This window comes from Gymnogyps californianus, chromosome 12 (assembly GCF_018139145.2).
Source record: "Gymnogyps californianus isolate 813 chromosome 12, ASM1813914v2, whole genome shotgun sequence".
Lineage (NCBI taxonomy): Eukaryota > Metazoa > Chordata > Aves > Accipitriformes > Cathartidae > Gymnogyps > Gymnogyps californianus.
This window is the reverse complement of record NC_059482.1, coordinates 13961043-13983333: the sequence shown is the minus strand read 5'-3', so window position 1 is coordinate 13983333 and position 22291 is coordinate 13961043. Positions and strand designations below refer to the sequence as shown.

At 43.8% G+C, this 22291-nt stretch overlaps 1 protein-coding gene and 1 long non-coding RNA gene across 3 annotated transcripts in view; one reads left to right on the top strand and one right to left on the bottom strand.

Moving 5' to 3' along the window:
* Positions 1–22291, bottom strand: part of LOC127020981 (uncharacterized) — a 42263-nt gene that overhangs the window by 3300 nt on the left and 16672 nt on the right. The window contains exon 3 of the long non-coding RNA XR_007767147.1: positions 2877–2934. This is a non-coding gene — a long non-coding RNA (uncharacterized LOC127020981). The remainder of the gene's footprint in view (positions 1–2876; positions 2935–22291) is intronic.
* On the top strand, positions 15700–18819 carry POP4 (POP4 homolog, ribonuclease P/MRP subunit). 2 transcript variants are annotated; one of them, XM_050903873.1, is made up of 6 exons: positions 15700–15775; positions 16262–16485; positions 17138–17215; positions 17431–17492; positions 17837–17938; positions 18437–18819. In XM_050903873.1, the coding sequence occupies exons 2-6, from the start codon at positions 16316–16318 to the stop codon at positions 18571–18573; spliced, it is 549 nt and encodes a 182-aa protein (XP_050759830.1). In that variant the 5' UTR covers positions 15700–15775; positions 16262–16315; the 3' UTR covers positions 18574–18819. The 2 variants fall into 2 exon arrangements, with proteins under 2 accessions (XP_050759830.1, XP_050759829.1); XM_050903872.1 differs by having other exon boundaries at positions 15701–15775; positions 16242–16485.

Below are 22291 nucleotides of genomic sequence, written 5' to 3'. Positions count from 1 at the left end.
GGGACACCGCCTGCGTCACCCCGGGGGTCTCTGCCACCAGGTAGGGGAAAACCAGTGCTACAAGTCGTGGGAGAGTACTAAAATACCAACCTGTGCAAATTATTGATTAATAGAATGTTTAGATGATAAAACATTCACTTACAGCAGAGAAAAGGCGTGGGATTTTTTCTTCTTCACTGTTTCGGGCTTTTGTGCTGTGTTTGTCCCCCAGCAGCCTTGTAGTACTGCAGATGACTGAGCTGCGATGCAGGGGGCTGCCGGGCAGGTCAGGGCTTTGCTCTCCGGCGAGAAGCCCTGAGGCAAAGCCCAGGGCTGTGTGCATGCATGGGACAGGTTTGGGTTTTGTTCACACAGGAGCAGTTACAGTTATTCCATATGAAAATTAACAGGTCCTAAAAGAAAGGGAATGGGACAAAGGCTGGAAGAAACCCAGCAAGGCAGGAGGGCGGCTGTGAGGGGTTCCTGCACTGCCCTGTCCTGCCCCAGAGCAGCAGCAGCACCCGACTCTGGGCACGGCCATGTGGTTTGACAGGGGATGGGGAAGAGGAAGGGGGGGGAGGTTGTTTTTAGACCATGTTTCTAAAACCCAGCAATCTCTGCTGAGTAAAGATGGATATTATTATAAATGGAGCCAGCCAGGGAAAATACGTGGTTCAGATCTGCATCAATGACAATCCAAAATATAGCAGTGAACAAGATGGCTTTTTTTAAGGATCCGTGCTAATGTCAATGAATGGATTGAAATCTCCTATTTTTCATCTGATGATTGCCAGCCTTTTAATTATAGCAATTACGGACATTCCAAGCAATTCACAGTTATATTAAGAATCAAATCGAAGAGGACTGTGCTGTGGAGTTAGTTAATGGATTTCCCTATTTGTTGCCTATAGATTTGGTTTCCTGTTCTTGTTAAAATGTTTCTTAAATCTCATATGGAAAATCATCTGTAGTTTAATACAAATTAAATGACCAAGGTCTTGATAAATAACTCAAAAATGCTTACAGTTCAATTGAGTATTATACTTTTCCAATAGGACATTTTTGGGATTTACTCTGGGGAAGATGGGAAAGGGGGTGTTAAGCTATTTTTGTTCTATTCCATGAGCAGATCTGTCCAAAACTTTAATTAATTCATCTCTGTGTTAATACCCTTGAAATAGGAAGCAACAGGTAAGACTTTGGGAGTGTTATGCAGGATGAAGAAACAGATGACCACATAAAATGGGCTCTTATTTTTGGATTGTCTTGTCATTTTCCTTGAAAAATCTGAAGTAATTTATCTTTTTAACAAACTAGTATAGGAATTCCTCCTTATTAAATAGTTTTCAGGCTTGTAAGTGGCTCTGACAATCCAGTGAGTATCATGACTCATTTTGGGTTTCAGGGTGATCTACATAGTATCTAGGCAGGTGTTGATATTTAGGTTGTCAGTCGAAGTCAGCTGTTTTGGCAAAAATTAGTAGGATACTTCTGATTTCCAAGTGCTGTGTTTTTTGTAATAGTTTTTAATTTCATTTTTTTAAACAGAGTGCTTCAGTATTCATAGTCTATGGTAAACACAAGATTTAGCTCTACATTCCCATGGCAGAGCCTCTTTTTAATGTATATGCTGTAATTTATTTACTTTCTCTCCTGGACAGTTGTATTTCAGTATTGGCCAGACTTTAGCGAAGGGTCTGATAACTAAGTTACCCCTTGGGACACGTGCCCTCCCACGGCATCCGGCAGCCCTGGGCTGGGGGATAGTCTCTGCTCCGAGATGTGCGCTCAGAGACTCGGGCCTCTGCAGCATCGCCAACATGGTGGTGAGTATTCTCTTTTTCTTCCTCTGCTTTCCGGGATCCCCTCAGAAAGCCCTGAAAGCAGGACAGCAGCCGTGGACAGTGCGGCTCAGGATACCTCTTGCCCAGCATCCTAGTGCACGGCTCACCCTCGTGCGCTCTGCTCCGGCAGGACAGCCACCACCTCTCCCCCAGCTTCGAGCCAGCAAGGACAATGGGAGCACAAGGAAAAGCCACCCATCGGTTCCTGAAGGGACCCTCAAATGCCTCAGGATTTAGAAGCCTGCTTTCCCTAGTTAAACTAGCCCTGTGTCTCTGACAGGAATGAGGATGTTGTTAAAACACCCCACGTTGTTATACTGAACATACATTGCTCTGAGCCCTGGAAAGCTGGAAGTACCCGGTCAGTGTGCCTTGCTGTGACTAAGCCAAGCAGTGCGTGAGCTTGGGAGCTGTGCTTGCTTGGGAACGTTGATAAATCTTTGGAGAAGGACACGGTGTGCACATCTAAATCTGAGTCAGGCCATGGAATAACTACTGAGTGATGATCTAGACTGAACTATGTCAGCGATACCTGTTACCCTGAGGGGAATGCAGCACTCAAGAAAGTGCACAAGAGAAGCTAAGGCAACAAAATCAAATGAGGTGATGAAAATGTACGGTTTGATTAAGGAAGCATCAGTTACTTTATGATCTTTACCAAAAACACTCACATTTGTGATTCATTTATGCTAATTCAGTGCAAGACAGTAAAAATACAATCATTCAGTGCTACAAATAATGATAATAGTGTAATCCATTTATAGAGTGCTTGGATATAATTTCAACTTTTATAGTATAGTGGTACGAAAGTCTCAAGTTAGTTAAATGCACGGCAAGGTGCTAATTGCAATCCTGGTTCAAATGAACCTCAGTTTACGGTTAAGTCGCTGGTTGAGCTAATGACTTTGTATCTGAGCTAGCCAAGTCCCACTGAAGTCAGCAGCCAGACTCCTTATATAGTGAAATCTTTTAAAATTAGTAACACTGGCATTTCAGTCTCCAGAGAAGTAAGCAGGGTTTGACAAGACAGGAGGACCAAAACTGAGTACGTACCGGTGCATTCATCCTGTTGTGGGTTTGTTGATGTGGCCACCTTGCAGTTTTTCAGCATCTAGGGAGAGACAGAAGAAAGGCTCACCTCACTGCTGGAACTGGGGAGCTCAAACCCGAGCAAATAGTAGTTAGCAACGCACACCAGGCACCTGTCAAAATCTGAACTGTGACATGATTTAATATCAAGACTGAGTAAAAGGAACTAAATCCAGCTTGCCGCAGTGTCAAATGTGAGAAGTTGAACATTTTGCAATATTTTTCAAGAACATAAGATCTCCTTATTAACCCAAGAGTTAATTATTTTCAGACCAGAGAGGTCTTATGCTAGACTAAAGCATTTCACTGAAGCAAACCATCTCAAAAGCAAACGTGTGGAGCGTTGCTGGGTTCAGAAAGTGTTTGTCAACCTGGTCGTAAATGTGCATGGAAAAGTCAACCAAGTTTAGGCTCATTACCTGGGGTAATTCAGACCTTGCCACTGCAGGTTTTTGGAGTAGAGCAGTACCAGAGAAAGCACTGCTCATGTTCAGGGCCATGAAAACTCTGTGTGTTCTCACAGCGCATTTCCCTTCAGTCAGTGCTCATCTGTTGCTGCTGGCATTTACAGGGCTTGGGAAAAACATCCGTCCGGTTTGTTTATAGCTGGGAGTGTGACTGCAAAGTGGTGAGGGAGGAGGGGAGGCGGTGTGGGAAGCCACAGGGGCCATTTACCTGGGGACACTGTAAAACTCGGCTGCTGTGGGGTCTCAGGGGTAGGAGACGGACGTGCTGCACAGCCTGCACAGGGAGTGTGCTCAGTCAGTTCTATGGTCATGCTGAAGCTATTTATTTTTATTTGAGCAACACTTAACATTCCCAAAACAGCCGGATGGAGCTCAAGGAGACAGGTAAATAAGCAGAGGCAGCAAGATTTGCCACAGCTCAAGGTTTCGCTCTGCTCTAAAACAAGCTTTTCTCAATGGAGAAAAAGGGTGTGTGGTTTTTTTCTTCATATGCTGAACCAAGTAGCAAAATAAGGTGTTTTCCCAAATAAACTCACCGATAATGATTTTCGTCATGCATCCCTAGCTAATTGGGGTGCGATGAAGTGCCTAATTCAAATCCTATCTAGCCAGAGGGCTTAAAGAAAAGCTTAACTCTGCCTGCAAACCAGAGTGGAGATAGCTGATGTGACAACTGCCTATCAGTAGGCTGCAGGCTTTCAAACGAGCAGGTGACATAGGTGCACTATCTGATTGCTGCTTAAATTCTGCCCACAGTCATGCCTGCTTGGTTCAGCATAGTTACTTGATGGCCAATAAGGCATTAAATAGTCACAATGTACAGCTTAGTTCAGGAGAAAATACTTCAACAGCACAGGTGACTATCATGCATGCATTAAGAAAACCAGGACACAGCGTACCAAAATGAGTTTAGCTACAGTAAAATAATTGTAATAGAGCAATGCGGACCCCAACTACTGAATGGTAACACCCGGCTTTTGCTGCACAGGAGAGATTAGGTTTTTCTGGTTTGTTTTCCTCCCTCTGTATATATATTTCATGTATATAGCATGTATTTAGTATTCAGATGTTTGAGACAAAACCCCAACAGTTTAGAGAGAGAAGTGCCCTTCAAGCCCAGCAGTGCCAACCACGGTCTCACGGAAATAGCAATTGCAAGTGGAAAATAGCCCCTGCTGTGCCATACCTCCACTCTGTTATATTCCAATATATTTTCTTATTTTTCATGTGCCTGGTTCGTGTGACCCTGCCAGTATGTAAAAATGGTTGTTGACAGTTTCTTTGGTTTTGTTTTATTATAATGTAATTTATGGGATGCTGAAAGTCTGCAAGTTACTTGTACTTGACTGACATTTCTCTGAGAGTCAAAAAATTGCTACATATACTTGACTGAGATTAAAATGGGTAGACTGTGTATAGCTGTATCCTGCTTTCAAAGTGCAGGATTGGAAGGCTTCCATTAAATTGTTATTTTCAGTTATTATTAGCTCCTAAATCAGTTAATATAATTTCTTTCCCATAATGAATGCACAGCATTGTAGGCCTAAATGCCGTATTTTCTATTGATCTATTTCCACAACCTGTTTTGTGAAATAATTAAAATGATTTACAAGGCTGACCCAGTATCTTAGTGGTTTAGTAAATCATGTTGCCATGTGGGAAGCTCAGCTAGTTTTAAACTCGGAGCTCTTGGCAGCACCAGGACCTCGGAGCGGAGCTGCAGCGAGTGCCGTGCTGTGTCTGAAGGTGCGCTCAAAGCCAGCCTGTGGGAACGCCGCCTCCGATGCTCAGGGAGAACGAGGGCTCCAACGGGTTTGTTCGTTCATCACCGCTGTTCAAAGTAGGAAAATTTCTTGCTACTGCTACCAAGCCAGAGCGGAATTTGAGCTGCAATCTGCAGGTGATGTATCTTCACTGGCAACTTGAACATCCCTGTTTTCTACCCCCAGAAGTGACCCCACATGTCTGTGTGGGCAGCGAAAGTCGGGGCAACTGTGGAGCTTGGTATTTTTACATGCGAGACTGTGGGAAATGAGTATTTCTGTCTTTTTCGGTTGTTTTAACTCATAAGAAGAGGACAACTATAAACACAATCTATTTAAATGCCAGGGTTATGGAAGGGCTCAGTAGGATTCAGTAGTGTCAAGACAGAGATACACAAAGGGATGCCCCAAAGTCTCTTAAAATCTCTGGAAGTCCCTTTGGTAATCTCAAAGGGCCATACATAACTCCTCAGGCGATAGGAGGGCTTCATTAAGAGGATCTCCCTGGCACAGGAGCCCCTCCTGTAATGACGCGGGCTCTCCTGACTCCTCCACGTCTCCCACAGCTCTTACAGGCAAACACACAGGGCTGATAGAGGTAGGACTTAGAAAATATTCCCGGGTTTGTTTCTAGCTGACCTCCTGGCCTTACGGTAACACTAACAGGGAGCCCTCAGAGCAGGGGCAGAAGGACACTACAGCAGTGCCTGGGAGGAGACGTAGCAGCCAGTCTCTGTAGCAAGAGTGGCAAGAGCAAACTATATTTAAAGTACTATTATGAAAAGCTGGTAGCAACCCTCCTTCTCATGAAAAATGTGCATTTTGACAGCTGCAGTCTGGAACAAAAGGGACTGAGGTGACTTCTGTGGGATCAGGGCAATGGCTGCGAAGCAAGGAGTGTGCAGCCAGGGCCCGCCCTCGTGGGGATCGTGCCCCCACGGGGTCCTGCCCTGGCCAGCTGCGCAGGGAGGACATCCCCTGGGGACATGTGTGCGGGCAGGAAGGTCACAGACCTCCATCCTGGTCCATGACGGGAAGGACAGAGACCACAGCTCTGAAATCGGGCAGCGTTTGAGACACCATGTATAATGTCTCCACTTGCAATCCCTGAGCAAGCCTCGAGCTTGCTTTTAGCATCTAGTACATTTCTTTTTAGTTCTATTCTTTTGCATAATTATACAAAGAAAGAAAAACATCCTATAAAAACTTCAAAATTTGAAGACTGTTGTTGGATGCACTTTGCAGCAGATGTCATTATCTTCCTTCCCTGACCCTAACCTGCCACCATTTCCATTTTGCTTTAAATGGACCTGTAATTTCACAATGTGAATTCAGCTGGAACTATTCTTTTTGTTAAATAAACTTTACCCTGCGCTGACTGCTCCAGGCTCTGAAAAGAAACACTTCTTGCTTGTGAGTGTTCCAAAATGTAGGTCTGAAATTCAAAAAGGAGTGTTGGTAAACAGGCTGTAATCACACTGAAGGGCAAGCGAGTATTCCTCCTCTAAGGCAGAAGAAAATAAAAGGAAAATCTGCTTTGCTTCTGCTGCCTCAATGCTGATAATTTTACAGATCAGAGGACTTTTTAAGAAAGAAGCCTGCTGTGCTGCAGTGTGTGTTTCAGAGCTGAAATACCTATAGTCATGCCCTTAACACCACACCTGGAAGTGGAAATCAGGGCCTCGTTTCTGCAAGCACCATGCACCCAGCAGAACCTCATGCTGCTGGCAGTGGAGGGCCTGTGCGGTGGCACACGCCACCAGCAAGCCCCGGCAACTCCAGATTCACCACGGGGCAGAGCATGCAATGTTAATGGCATATGTACCCTCTAATGCAGGCAGCTGTGCACGAGAGCTGCACGGATGGTATATGAGAGCTTGATGGCTGTGATAAATACAACTGAAACTGGACACAAGGGTCAAAACTGACCTCAGAGAGGGCCCATAACACACAAACACACACCGCCCGTGTGCACAGCGGGGTCACAGTCCCCTCACTGCCTTCTGCATCAGGCGAACATCTCCCTCACTTCGATGTCTGTCTGGCCTCAGAATTAGTTTTCTCCCAGAACAGGACAACCACGAACCAGAAGGAGCTGGGCAGCTCTGTAAGTGCCACATCGCTAAAGCTGACACGGTCCTGAGCAGAGACTTACTATTGCCCCGAGCCCAGACAGCACGTGTAGTTCTGTTAGTGATTACCAGCACACTTTTACATACAAGTCAGTCCTTTCCTGCACCTCCTTTGGGCACCTACCAAAGCATCCTTGAGCTTATCGTAGTCTCAAATAACCGCTGTTCCTCCTGATCCACCACTGCAGCACTCCTAATGTCACACTCACGTAACTCTTAGAAATCCTTTTAAAGCACACCAACACAGAGTGACTCAAGCTCAAGCTATTTGCTAACTAGGGCTCTGTACTCACCGAGCTGTGGCAAAGCAAAGGATCCCCGGCAGCTGGCTGCAAATGTGGTTCGGGTCAGTTACAAGTCTGTGATATTAGTTAATTCTGTTTAGAGGCTCTGCTTAAATTAAACATTTTCTCTCTCCCATTCTCACCCACTGTTCTGTTTTCAAGAAGCATAAGGTGCTTAATAATCTCTACCACCTGAAATAATCACTGGCAGGATGAAAGCTCTCCCCTTACCACCCCTGCCATTTTGTCCCACTGCAAAATGTATAAATTAATCTCATGCTAAAATTAACATATATTGCTGAAGCAAATGAATTGGCATCTCCAGGTATAGCTATTAGCTTCCAGCATTTCCTGAGAGGGGCTTTCATTTAATTACCAGCCTGACAGGCTAGCTCACTCCAGAACCGCAGCTGCATTTATTACTTTTATCTCCTTGGACACCTGCCTCTCTCCATGCTTTATCAGATTTCTACTGAAGAGAGGAACAAAATATTTTCTGTTGCACCAGGTTATTGTTTCTTTAAAAGGCACTTACAAGAGCCCTGACCTCAAACAGGGGTTTTTTTGGTTGGCTTTGGATGGGTTTCCCCCCCCATCAAAGCAATCCAGCAGCATTAACCCCCTCACTGCCCCACCACACACCTGCAGTTCAGAAGAAATCAGATTATGGATAGGGAGCTGAAAGCCTCACTGCTAGCTCCATGCAAGCAGCTGACCGCCCTGACCACTGCTCATAAAGACCTTGCCTGCAGTGGGCGTCAAAACCCTCAGATGCTGTGACTACTCTTCATTCTCCCATGTACGAAAACTTCAAGCAGAAATGCCGAGAGACTCCTGAGCACACGGCTCAGTGCCCTCCATTGCAGTCCAGTGAAAGGGACATGCCTGAATTCCTCTTGACAGTTTGGGCCACACTTTATTGCCACTGATACCTCTATAACTGGTTGATAAAAAGCTAACGTAGATATAAGGAACATTATAAAAAAAAAAAATTGCTGCCTACATGCATTACCAGCATAGTCACAGCCAGTGTCATGGGTTGTAAGTAAGTAACCTGTGTGGCTACACACCACTCCATAACAGCTGGATGAAGCAGCTATCAGCTCTTACTGCCTCAGGCAGCAGCTCAGGACCCTGCTAGTTCAGGCATTGACTGTGGCAACAGGGCTCAGTTCAGCCCCGTTTCAACAGACAAATAGTTTCCACGTGTTTTTCTCTGGGTCACACTACCCGAATTCATGGAGACACACACATCCCCTGGGCAAGGCTCTCGTGAGCTCATGTGTTGTGACAGACATTCAAACCAGTGGGACCTGAAGCTATGTGGTGCCTCGGCAGATGAGGCCTTCATCTGTGCAGACTCAGCAATCCATCTCTTTGGAGGTGCGCAAGCTGACTCATTTTATTAAAAAGAATGGTTCACTCCTGACAGCCTAATTGTGTTACTTCGAAAGAGTCTGGCAGGAACAGGGCCTTGCTGATAGTGACACCTTTGAGAAAGACACCTCATTACAGAGGAAAAATCAGAAATTTGTATCTGTTTAATTAATGAACCTTTTCAACTTTCTTGGGATTTCATCCCAGTTCCTAACTCCAGCCACGCTGGCTGTTTGGCATGAAGCACCTGCTGGCACGGAGCTGTGCAGGAGGCGGCTGCGCTGCAGACACTGCCCTGCACGGCTGGAGCCTCCTGCTCCTTCATGGGTCGGGGCAGCAGGAGCAGCCCCCCGTGGTCCCCGTGAGAGCCCCTGAGCTGGAGGGTGCCCTCTCCCCGGACTCTGACCCAAGCAGTTAGCGCTTCAGCACTTTCTGGGAAACGCAGAAAAAGATGCTTCAGTGAAAGATAAATTATTTTAACACAAGCCTTGTGCGAAACGTGCCTCTTCCTTCCTATCACCTTAGTCCTAGTAAAAACTGCTTCGCCTCACTCCAAAGCCCTGGGGCTGAGTTACACACAGCATATGTAAAACTCTCGTTTATGTTCAGGAGCTCGCTGAGTGTGGTCCTTGAGCGTGTGGGTGGTCTGGCAGTGCCAGGAGGTCTGGAGGTGACCAGAGGAAGCACCCTGGCTGACAGGGCTGCACAAATACTGCAGCAGCCACAGTACTGCAGCACGAAGCTCCTCAAGGTATCATTTTTCCATTGCACTCTATTACAAACGGTCACATGCAGTATGCAGTAACATATTTTTGGCCACAACTTACCGTGGGTAAAGTGCCAAGTCAAGACAACCAAACCCTATCACACAGGCTTCCAGAATTTGACAACCCTTTTCTAGAAAAAAGTCTAAACGTTTTTTTGACAAAAATCAACATCATTGTTTTTTGAGCCTAAAACCTTTTTATTTGTATTATTTTAAAATTTTAATGAATTATGTTAATCTTATGTAGTTTAACCAAAGTCAAATGAAATACGTTAAACTATTCAATCTGCTATAACTCCAGTGACTATTATTACTTTATAATTTATCATTTTTAATACTCATTTTGCATCATACATCCCTATCACATATGAGCCAATGTTAATTACGTTTTAAAATAAAATATTCAACAAGATCTAAATGAGACTCAAAGCACAGCAAAAGCAATGACTCTAAGACAGACTGCCATGGAATGCAGAATGCTGGTATTAATTAGTAAATACAAGCTGTTCAGGAGCAGCAGTGGTGTCTGTCATCCTGATGTGTGTTTGGATCATACGTGATCTCAGGATGTAGGGAAACCAAACACCAGCTGCCAAAGCCTCAGCTTACTGACTCCTCCTTACTGTTTTGGGGACCAAGCGTTGCTTTTTTAGCGTTGCTCTGCAAGGCAAGGCTGGGTAGTTCTAGTGTGCAGTAGTCATCTCCAGGTATTCTAGGGTCACTCATATTTTTAATATTTTAAGAAGGATATAGCTTCTTATTTTGATATAAGAATGTATTGGAGCTTAAAAAAGTAGCCTCCTTAACTTGTGGTGAAATTGAGTTCCTTCAAAATCCTCTTTCCACTGATAATTTTACTGTGATGCAGCAGAGGTGGGTGTACGGGAGAACTGGAGTCCTGTATGCTAAGAGCAGCTGCCAACGGGCAAATATCTCCCACACGAGGAAACGATTTGTAAATTTAGACTTGAAACAGTTAGCTGAATTACAACACCACGTAGAAACAAGTACAGAAAATTCATAGCAGGGAGCAGGCAAATCCCCAGCTGCCTGCAGGGCCCGGCGGGGGGCGCGGGCAGCCCACCCCCGGTCTCGGGCTGCCCTCTAGTGAGCAGCCTGGGCTGCTGCAACCAGCCCGCCAAAACGGCCTGCTTGTTCCTCCGTCCTCAGTCTGAAACACGGCTTCTACATCGTCGACATTTTCTGAAAACGTTCTGGGATTATCATTTGCCTTCTGATTTCTGTGCCACTGAGATATATTTGGATTATGTTTCCGAGTGCTTTCTTGTTTTCTTCACACACAGAAAAGCCAGCCTTTTTCATTTACCCTGAAGTGGCAGCTGCAATAAATGACCCTTCAGCTGGAAAGAATAGTTTATATCAGCTGGGGGGGACGGGGACACACAGCTCATCCTAATCCACGAGTTAAAGACGAGCTGATACAGCAGAAAAACTTACGGAAAAATACATGGAAAAGAAACATTCGAGGGATACAGGGTACATCAAAAGATGACTCTCATTGACCAGCCACAGCCATCTAAAGTCGGCCAACCAAACCCATAATGCAAGAGTTTGGGCCTCCACACACAAAACTTACAAACTTTCCTCCAGCAAACCTACGCTGACATGAAATGAAAATTCAGGCTACTAATATCAAATACTCCGTCTACCCACCTGGCTGAATGGCAATTCTCACCCTGCCCGCCCACCGCCACCCCCAGACACGACCCTTTCCTAGACCAGTTTTTCCAGGGAACCATGAGTACCGAATCCCGGGAAACACACGGCACATGGCACACCAGCACCGCCCTGACGCCGCACAGCCAGAGCTAGGAGGAAGCCGGGCGTGCAGGGTACGGTCAGCCAAGGCGCCCTAAAAATGCTGGCACGGAGCGGCTCTGCGCTCCCTGCCAGGCCGAAAGGAGATGTCAGGAGGAGGAGGAGGCAGCAGCCGCGGAGGGGCGGCGAGATGCGGGCAGGAGGTGGCGGGACAGCCGCGGGACTTGCACAGGCCGGCTGCACGCTGCTTCAGCACAACCGTGGGAAAGGGGGTGGAAATTGTATTAGCAGCTTGATATTTGGATAGAGGAAATCAGATCAGAGGGTTTCAAATGGAAATTATTTTCACCAGTACAGACGTCCCTAGGGACCAAATTCAGCTGCTAACACAATTTGGCCGAGAGGAATAAACTATCTTGATCTTGAGAGCTCAAATGCTTGCTGAGACAGTCCTTCTAGAGAATTATAGTATTTATTTCTTGTATCAATGACAATCAGCAAAAGTACAACAGTGATTATAGCCCAGTCACTTTTTTTTTTTTTTTTTTTTTTTTTTTTTTTTTTACACACATCAGTTAACGTCACATACTTCTGCTCATCTCACTTCAGTTCATAATTACTCTCTTTTTTAAAAGAACACTGATCTTCTATTCTTGTGTCACACAAATATCTTTAATTACCGTCTTTGGTCGCTCTGCATCTCAAGTTTTAGCTTTCTGTGACTGTCAATATAAAGCTCTTTCTGTAATTGCTCCCACATTCACTCCATTTCCCCCGGAACACTGCTGTTACCTAGCCTGGCCTGCGCACGTTTTTTCCCCCATCCCTGTAATTCAACAGTACCTACAGGTACAGCAATATGGCCCCCTAGTGCACACAGTTAGATTGCTTCAATGTTGGGGTTTTGCATAGGCTCTTGTTATTATTTTTAGAGAGCAATAAATAAAGCTATATATAGATTTAATAGAACGAGAAATGCCAATGTTGGCACCTATAACTTGGTATTAATAATGTATATTAGGGATTTATATCACTATAAACCTATTCCAAGGTGATTTACTTGAAGTAAAAAGCTTCAAAAGTCTAAGACACTAAGACAGGCAGAGCAGGTGATGCTGCACATTTGGAAACATGCATTATAATTACTTTGTTTGCATAATTCCACTTCATTTTATATTCACATTTCACCCATCTTTCCTCATTTCTCTGAGCCTTCTCTTTCTTATCTACAAACTGTCTTCACCTATTCTCTGGTTTCTCAGTTTCTTCGCCTATTCTTTTTCATGTTTATTTGATAGGAGTCTCAACTCCTGACGCAGAGCCTTCTTGCTGGGACACACACTAATGCGCTGATCTCGCTCCCTCAGACATTATATCTGAAGATAAAGCAGGAAATGAAGATGTAGAGCTGTTGGAAGAGACTGGCTTCCCCAGGCACCAGTTTAGCCTGGATCATTGGATTTACAACACCAGCACCGCCAACACTGATTTGACTATTAATCCCTGAAGTGCCCTAGGAATTGCAGCATAAATCCAGTGAAGGAGCACTCATATGGCCCTAAAGACCTATAGCGCTTATCCTGGTACTCCATTCATGAAAACTGATCTTTTCTTACTAGCAATGACAACTCAAGGAGTCCATGCTTTGTAAAACCAAGAGATCCGCTTGCTGTGGCAATGTACTTAACTGCCAGGAGGTCTGTGATACAAACCAACCGGTGCTCATGCTTAATACTCTGCAGAGACCGGTCCTTTCTTCTTTACACACATTCAGAGAGATCTACAATTTCATTCCCTGTTAGGGATCACTTTAGTGCCTTTGTGCTCCACAGCAGCACTCAACAAAATCATCGCCTCAGTAACTTGCTCCCCAAGTATCCTTTACCAAGCAGTGCTTAATTATCTGCTAAGCCAACATCCCCCTGTGAGAAGAATATAAACCTCTTCTGTTGGAGAACCATCATGTCTGAGCAGAAGGCAGCATGAGTTGGGACTAGGCTGGCAAGGAAAAGGAATTGGCTACTCTGGTTTCAAGGTACTTCTGTGTTGTACAGTGAGCGGGACTTTGTCCTGTCCCAGGAGGAAAGAGGCAGTGACATATCGGGGGGGTAAACCTCACAGCAAGTGGCATCTTCCTGATATTTTGACCTTGATTGCTAGAAACATGGGGACAGATTTTAAACAAAGATCTCACGTTGCTGACTGTGCGATTACAGGCACGGTACGGTAGCATTTGACACACCGTTAGCTACTGGGAACAGCTGAATGGTAGCATGCAAGAGCCAGCTACCTGCAAACACAGCGAGGGCTAAGGCTGGAGAGGCCCTGAAGGACAGGCTGGGACTAGGAAAAAAAACCTGCTCTCCTACCAAGACAAGTGGGATGGGAAGAACTTTGGCAGGGGCAGAGAGGGCCCGTGCCTGCCCACAGCCTGGGGCTCAGGCAGTGGCTGGCTCCAGCACTGCATTTGTAAATCCTGGGTGGGGGAGAGCTGCAGAGCAAATGAGGCAACAAAAGGTGGAAGGTGAGGGGGCTGCAGGACGGAAAGGTAGAAATGGATGTCCCAGCATCTCTGGTGGGAGCAACTGCAGGATGAGGGAGAAGAAGCGAGGGCTGACGTGTCCAGGCTGCCCGTCACCATGAGTCTCCAGACTCTAAAGCAATGCTGTTACTATGGGAAGGATGCTAACAAGTCAATACTTGAACAACAGGCTTGTTTACTCCAAGTGCACATGATCATACTGAACTGGTGGATGACTAGAGAAAATGAGGTGGCCTGCGTTACAGAGGGTATGATTGACAAGACTTTTTTTTAAAAGAAATTTCCCCACAATAGTAACCGAAATATCTGGTACTCAACTTAGTCCCCCAAGTCAGAGAATTTGTTAGTATAAGAGAGATAAATAATAGCCAGATTTAGTTTTGTAAGACTGTTTCTTTGACTCTGGCTAGAAATAATGTTAATTTTGCATCCTGATCTCTGCTGAAATAAACCTGTGACTTGCGTAATAACAGTAACGTGACTGTTCAGACACCTAACAGAAGTTAAAGGTATTAAATGGTCCCTATCTAGCTTAATCTAAATGGCTAATCTAACAATCTACCCCGGCCACAGCTCCCCCCTTTGTAGAACCTCACGGTTGCGATAAGCAACATAATTTCCCTGTTTTATGTTCTTTTCTTTGGATTTTGATCTTAGCGATGGCTTCCCTCTAAACCAGAGTCCAGCACTGTCTGTGATTTATGAGGGACACCGAGCTCTTTGGGACCCCAGTGCCAGCCATATCAGGCAATAACCCAGAAACGCTGGTGTATGCGGGGAGGCTCCTCTTCCTGGGACACACAGGGGTCTTGGTTACCTCTAGCAATGCAGCCTCTGAAATTTGAGGTTAAGGCTGGGATTTACCACCCTAACCAGCAGTGGGGGAGATGGTAACAAGATGGTATTTCTTTTGATATGCCGAGTAGTATAAACTCTCTATGAAAGCTTTTTAGCAAGCAGAATCTAACAGTTTTCCCCCCTTTTTTTGGCTCCCATTTCCTGAAAAGGTTTTGACAGCCCTTTCCCTTTGTCCCTTATGACTTTGTCATGCAGACATCAGGCAAGGCTGGAGGGAGAGGGCTGGCCTCCCCCTCACCCGGGGCCTCCTGCACTGCCGACAGCTGCCTACGTGCCCACACAGCTCACAAGGGGAGCCAAGGCTGGCGTGCTGGATACGTGACTTGTGTGAAGGTTCGTTTTGAGTGGGTTTATTTAAGTCTGACCTCAGCCCGGGTTCAAACAGCGCCCAGGGCCTGAGCTCCTGTTCCCCAGGGCCGGACAGGCCCTCGCAGCGCCATCCTCACAGGCCTACATCTGGCTTGGGCACCTCTGAGGGGCCCTGCAAGCTTTAAGCACTCCGGGAACTGCCGTGAGGGATTTCTAGCACTTAATGATTACAGAAAAAGAACAGCTTGTTGTTTATTTCCTGGAGCTCCTTCCCCATCACGGTTATCCCCTTAACGAGGCACGCCGCTCACTGACCCCACACCGCCGGTGCTGAAAAGGCGGCCAGGCAGGCGCCGCCTCGCGGCCAGCCCCGAGACCCGGCTCTCTGCGCAGGCGCACGTCGCCTCCGCTGTCGCCAGCCACTTGCGCCGGAAGCACCGGAGGCCGCCGCGATGGAGGGTGAGCGCCGGTGGGCGAGCGGGGCCCGCGCCGCGGCGGCCCCGCCTGACGCCCTGCCCCGCTCTGCCTTGCAGGGGAGCTGTACCGCCGCCTGCCGCCGGAGGAGACGGGGGAGCTGCGCCTCCAGGTACGGCCGGCCGCCCGAGGGGCCCCGGCCCGGCGAGAGACCCGGCGGGGGGCGGTCTCGGGAGCAGCGCCTCTCGCCCGAAGCTCCCGCCGCGGGAGCTACCTGGCGGCTTCAACTCTTTTCCCACACAGTCTTATAAAAACCCTGTGAGGAGCGGCAGGAAGGGGTGTGGGCGCCGGCACTGGTTTCCCCAGTGCGCTCCGTTTGGCCTTAGCGTTTGAAGGCGCGGTTTCAAACTCAATGCAAAAATCGGCATTTCCTCACTAACAGACACATTAGTTAAACTGACGTGAGAAAAGCGTAGGCTGTTGCATGCTTGCACTCGGCATTGCATGCACGAGGTTTCAGCATGCAAACGCTTTCCCTTTACTATTATGTGTAGATCTCCTATTCCTGTGGTGATTTTGTCAGCTTGATAAAACTACTAGTCAGCAGCAAGTTCTTAAATTAATTTAGTATTTTAAAGTATCTTTAAAATGTCTTTAGCCTCAGGGATCAGAAGAGGCCAAAGCGTTTGTAAATGCCTTCCTGAAGCGTAGTATGCCAAAAATGAAAGATGAAGCTATCCAGGATATATTAACTCGGAAAGCTGTAGTTCTTGAGCATTATTCCAAAAAAAAGACAAAGCAAAAGAGGAAGAAAACAAAAGGTTTTACTGCCAAGCAAAGGCGAGAAATGCGTCTTTTTGAAATTGAACCCGAACAGCAAAGGTAAGATCTTAAATATTTTCTTTGTGTAGTAGAAGTAGGAAGTACATCAAAAGTATGTAAGAGCAGCAGCACGTACACATGGATGCTCACCCTTCAGTATGTAAGGTCAGTCTGAGACTGTTTGTGGCATTTCACCATAAGAAAACAGTTCTCTTGTGTGTATAGTTGGAACATTCATTTCTGTCTGTTACTGGTTCTCTTTCCTTTTGTATACCTAAATATAGCAAGAAATCAAACCGAATACAATCATCTCTGATTTCAGTTTTTAAAGTTAGACTGCCTGTGACCAGGGAGTCAAAATTCTGCATCAGGTTCCTTGAACTAATGCATGTTGAATAAAGCTCTTGCTGTTGCTAACATGAAGTAAGTGGGGAGATAAAAGAGTAGAAATCTCTTTGGTCTTAGATGTAGCCCCATCCTGTAAAACACATCACCGTTTTGGGCTGATAGAGAGGAGCATACTTTGTGCTTTTTTTATAAAGCAAACCTGTTGTTTGGAGTGGGTTACCTCACAGGTTAAGTTACAAGAGCAGATTACAAAACCTAAATGTTAGTCTTAACTCTGTTGTAAATTGGATTACTTCAGTAATCAACCACTAGGTTTTTTTGATAATTAAGTTCTTGTATAATACTTTTTGTCTTTTTACTGCAGATATGCCATCTTTCTACCACTACATGAACTCTGGAAACAGTATGTCAGAGACCTATGTCATGGACTTAAACCAGATGCGTAAGTTGAGATATTTTAAAATTAGCATGGTTTTGATTGAGTAGATATTTCCAGGTTTACTGAGTTACTGCTTGAAACATCATAGTTACTTGATAAGGATACGTACTATTTCTGTAAGCTTTGACCATGATTTCAGTAGTCATGGTCACATTTTGTAAACCTAACTTTCCATATAATTTTCTTCCCTCTTCTCTGATCCCACCCTCTTCTTCAAGGCAACCACATATGGTTCAGGGCAAACTGCTAAAAGCTGATCTCCATGGAGCTATTGTTACAGGTATTCTGTTTGTTTTCTTTTACAAACTCATCTGAAGTAGACACTCCTATATTTCAGGTGCTTATTTTTAAATTCCTTTTAGTATCATTAACTCTAGAATCACATACTTGAGATCATATGTTGATGGATTCTTTCTCTACTTACCAATGCTAATTACTTTTCAAGAGCTCTTGAAAATCTTGTTAGTTGCAGAGATTAACTGCAAGTTTTACCAGTGATTACTGTAATTGCATTATTTCAGGATATTGCAAACCAGTTTTTAAAATCATGAGGCAACTGTAGAAGAGCAAATAAACTGCCTGCATCTGAAATTTTCTAATACATACATACTTCTGTTCTTTCAGTCACAAAATCAAAGTGCCCCTCTTACGTTGGGATAACAGGAATCATTCTACAGGAATTTAAACATGTCTTCAAAATTATCACTAAAGAGGACAAATTAAAAGGTATAAAAGACAATTTTTTCAGTGCTTTTCACAACTTGAATAATCAGAGATTTCTTAAATACACTATTCATCTTACACCTCTGAGTACATTGTTTTATATCAGTGCTTTTAGTTCTTTGCATAGAGCAGCTGAAGTCAATGTCTTTACTGACCACGTAACAGCCCAATATCTTAGCAAAAAAGTATCTCAATAGAAATGAGCAATTAAAAAAAATGCATTTCCAGTGAACCCAACACGATTATGTGCATGGCTGATTCACATTAGATGTTCTCTGCAACAGTTACTGCATGCTCCTGAAGAGGACTAACTTTAGTAATTCCAGTTTAAAATTTAGAGGGTTTGGTTATTTTTCTTCTCTTGCTAAAGTATAAAGACCTTGAAATGTGGCAAACCTCGAGTCTACGTGTCAGTGGTATCCCCTGGTATGTCAGTATATTTTCAGAAGAGGGATTTACATTAGTCCAATTTTGTTAATTTCTTTCCTTTTCCATTTTCAGTTGTTCCCAAACTTAACAACGTATTTAGCTTGGAGATTGATGGATTCATTTCCTACATCTATGGAAGCAAGTTCCAGCTTAGAGCAAGTGAGCGATCTGCAAAAAAATTCAAGTTGAAAGGAACTATTGACCTATGATTTCATGGAAAATCAGAAGTATTAATAGAAATGTCTGCTGTTTTCCTGCCATTTAAAGGCCAGGTTTTCTGGAATACTGAAAATGGAATAGCTATGCAAAATATTTCTAAAGCATTTCTTCTTACTGGAGAATGACTAGTATCTGTTGTCTTTAAAGCAGTCTCTCAGACTGTTGGAGTTTGTATCTGTTTTGTTATGTGTATATAACATTCTGGCTTTTATTAAACTTATATGATTAGTATTGATTACTTGACTTCTGGTTCAATTTATAATCATAAATTTATACAATGAAAATTATATCTTGTAACTCTGATAAATGTTATTGTTGCCTTCTGTATAAATTGGGCTTTATCTGCCTATTACGTGCTCACAATGAGACTGTAGGTGACGAGAACTGCTCTTTTATGATCATTGTTCCTGGGCCAACATGAACATCTTTGCCTGGTGCAACCATATGCAAGTAAGTTGTTTCAACTGATAGGTTTTACCTTGAATATCTCCTTCCCTGTGGTTAATATTGTTACAGATAACATGTATATGAGTGAAAATATAAACATACTAAACATGTAATACAGCCCTGCAAGCTGTTTGTTTACCAGGTGCTTACTAATACCATACTACTATAAGGTTAAATCAGATATGTCTATATTGAATATATATTGTCATGCCAGAGTGCACGGAACAACACGTAAGAGGGAAGCACTTGAAGCTAGAAATTCAAAAAGGGAAGCGACCCCCATTCAATCTTGTACTTCACTTACCCACAAAATTGCATTATGAATATTTAACCTCTATTCATAGAGCTTTACTGTAGCCTATTTATATATATTTAGACGTAATGTCTATGTTATACATTTTAACAATACCTTTATTCTTATTAAAATATACATGTTACATACAATTTTTTAAAAGTTAGCATGGATGGCACTTAGTTTGTATCACTTGTTTGTGAGCACTACATCACTGGAACACAAGAAGTCAGGTAGTTTCATAGTGTAAGTCTTCTAACCTCACCAACCACCCTTAATAAAGCACCACTGGTGAAGAAGCTTGTAGTGTTTAAACCTTTGATAAATATTTGCTTTTTGCAGCAGTCTGCAACAGTGGTTGTAACAGAGAAGCACAGCATCACAAGCTCTTAACTGCACTGCAGGGCACACAAGCCATTTATCTGCCATGAGAAAGCCAAAGATCATCACCACCTCCAACCCTCCCCAGTCCTATGAAAACACTAACTGTGCCAGTCAGCTGGCCTCCAAAGCTCCTACTTCCGTTCTGGACCTGTTGCTGGGAGAGCTTACAGGAGAGCTGCATCTCCCTGGCACGATCCCTCAGACACAAACCAGATTCAGCATCACTGAACCAGACTCTGATCAGTTGAAATCACAGCATGGGCAATACTGGTTTTCAAGAAGAACAGACCGCTTCTCTGCCCCCTTTGAAGTCAGGAAATAAAGTAGTTGGTACAGAAATAAGTCTTTGTTGCAATTATATGAAGTACTGCCCTTGAGATGGGGAAAACAGACGGTGTTTCTGCTAGAGATATGTATTTTATACAGGGAAATACAGTCATTTCACAGCAATGGAAGACTAGGAGAAAGAAACACTAGGAAAGCTTTTGAAAATACAGATAAACACACTTCAAAGTGCCAAAGAGTAGAAGCTTTTTTCAATGAATTTATATCTGTGAAGTAAGAACAAGATGTGTTAAAGTTGTTAGACCCAAGTTATTATTCTACCTAATACCCATTACTCCTGTCAACGTTCTCTGAAATTAAATCCCTTGGTTTCCTGTGAGAGGTCAGAAGGAAAAACAAACAAAGTGGTAGAAAGCATAAATCATAGCAGAAACATTCCTTTCAGGACAACGACCTAGTTTTAATTTTGCTCATAGCCTTCAGTGTAACATCTAATTAAGACATCTGTTAAATGCCTATAATATTAAATTAACGGGGGAAGCTAATAGAACTTTATTGGCATAGTCCGGTTAATTAACATTAAGGGTCTTTAATGGATGTCTTAAATAGACATCATTAATGGGAATGCCATACAAATTGGAATTAGGCACAATCGTGTTTCACTGTGCTGTGAAGGACATACCATATTCTACCATATGGACACATAGATGAACACGACACAACTTCCCATAGCTACTGGCATTTCCATTTTTTAAACTATTTCAGCAACCAAAAAAGACAAACGCTGCCTCGCAGTCCCTTTTGATAAATAATAGCAAGGCATTCATTATTTACAGTGAAGAGTGCTGAAGAGATGTTCAAAGGTCTCCTCAAGGTAATCACATGCTAGTAGCACATAAAGACAGATGACAAATGAAGACTAACAAGAGAGCTGAACAGCCAATGCATTCAAGACACCTCTACTGCAGTTGGTAAATCACTTGAAAAGGCCTTTTTGTAATGACTCAGTGAGGTGTTCCAAACAGTCCCCATAAATCACTTAAGCTAAATCGCTCCCGCAGACCGCTGGTATCACTGTCTACCCATCGGGTCCTTGAACCAAACCCCCATCCCATCTGCTTTCTCCAGAACACGGGTCTGTGTTCGTCTTTCACTAGAACACATTAAACTCCCCGTTGCTTGGGAAGGAACTTCCTTAGAAACTGGGTAACGTGAAAATGACTGCTCACCAGTCCTCCCCTGCTGATTCATGACCATTCCCCATCTCTTCATTAGCTGAGACAGTAAATACTTGATGGACTTAATATTAGAAAATTGGAGAACTAATCACAGCTGTCCCTAATATGCCTCTTCCTTTGTATGTTCAACTCTGAATTGCATGCAGCAGACATGTTTTTCATTATGATTTTTATACCTAAACTCTCACTAAAGAAAAGGCTAAGCAGGGAACAATGAACAATACACTGTCTCACTACGTTACACACATTTCTGCTTTCCTATTAATATGTATATACATTTATAACCAATCTGAACCGAAACAATTGTAAACAATCCAGTTACTGAATTTTGAACATTTAAGCAAGAATGGGAAAACAAACAAAACCCCCCATAGTTTCTGTTTGAAGCCCCAAAAATAATTCATTGTAGGAAATGCTTGAAATTAAAGCCAAGTCACATCCAAGAAAACACACAGAATTTTCTATTTGACTTTTTTTTTTTTATATACTTCCTCTAAAAGATGGATTACACAGCAATACAATGGAAACCCCCAAAAACATCCTGGGACTCTCCTTGGGAAACTCATATTAAATAACTGAAATCACAGCAGCATGTAGCTGACGTTAACTCTATATATTCAAGCCACCCAATGTTTCACAGAAGCATAAGAGAGCATAAAATTCTGATCCAGACCAGAGTCTTTTTTAATGAATTCTCAAGTCTTGGACAAGTTTGTCCCCCTGGCAGAGTGTTTCAGATCTGGAAGGACTTGTGTCAATCAAGAGGTTAGAAATAATTTCTAAGCTTCTTATAACCTTTGACCAAGCAACTCTTGTTAAACAAACCTTAAAATAATTTGGAACAGTAACACATAGTCCTTAATAAGTAGTTGCATTTTGCAAAGGAGAAGTCCTGGCAAGGGTGACTAGTATTTTTTACTAGAACAATGCCCCTATTGAACTGGAAAGAAAAGGCCAGGATATGGCTATGCCAGGCTGGTATGATCTAGAAAAGGAAGCTTCTTGTTCAGAGGTGCTCACGTAAAAGGAAGGCAAACCTGGCTTAGCTACTTTCACCATAAT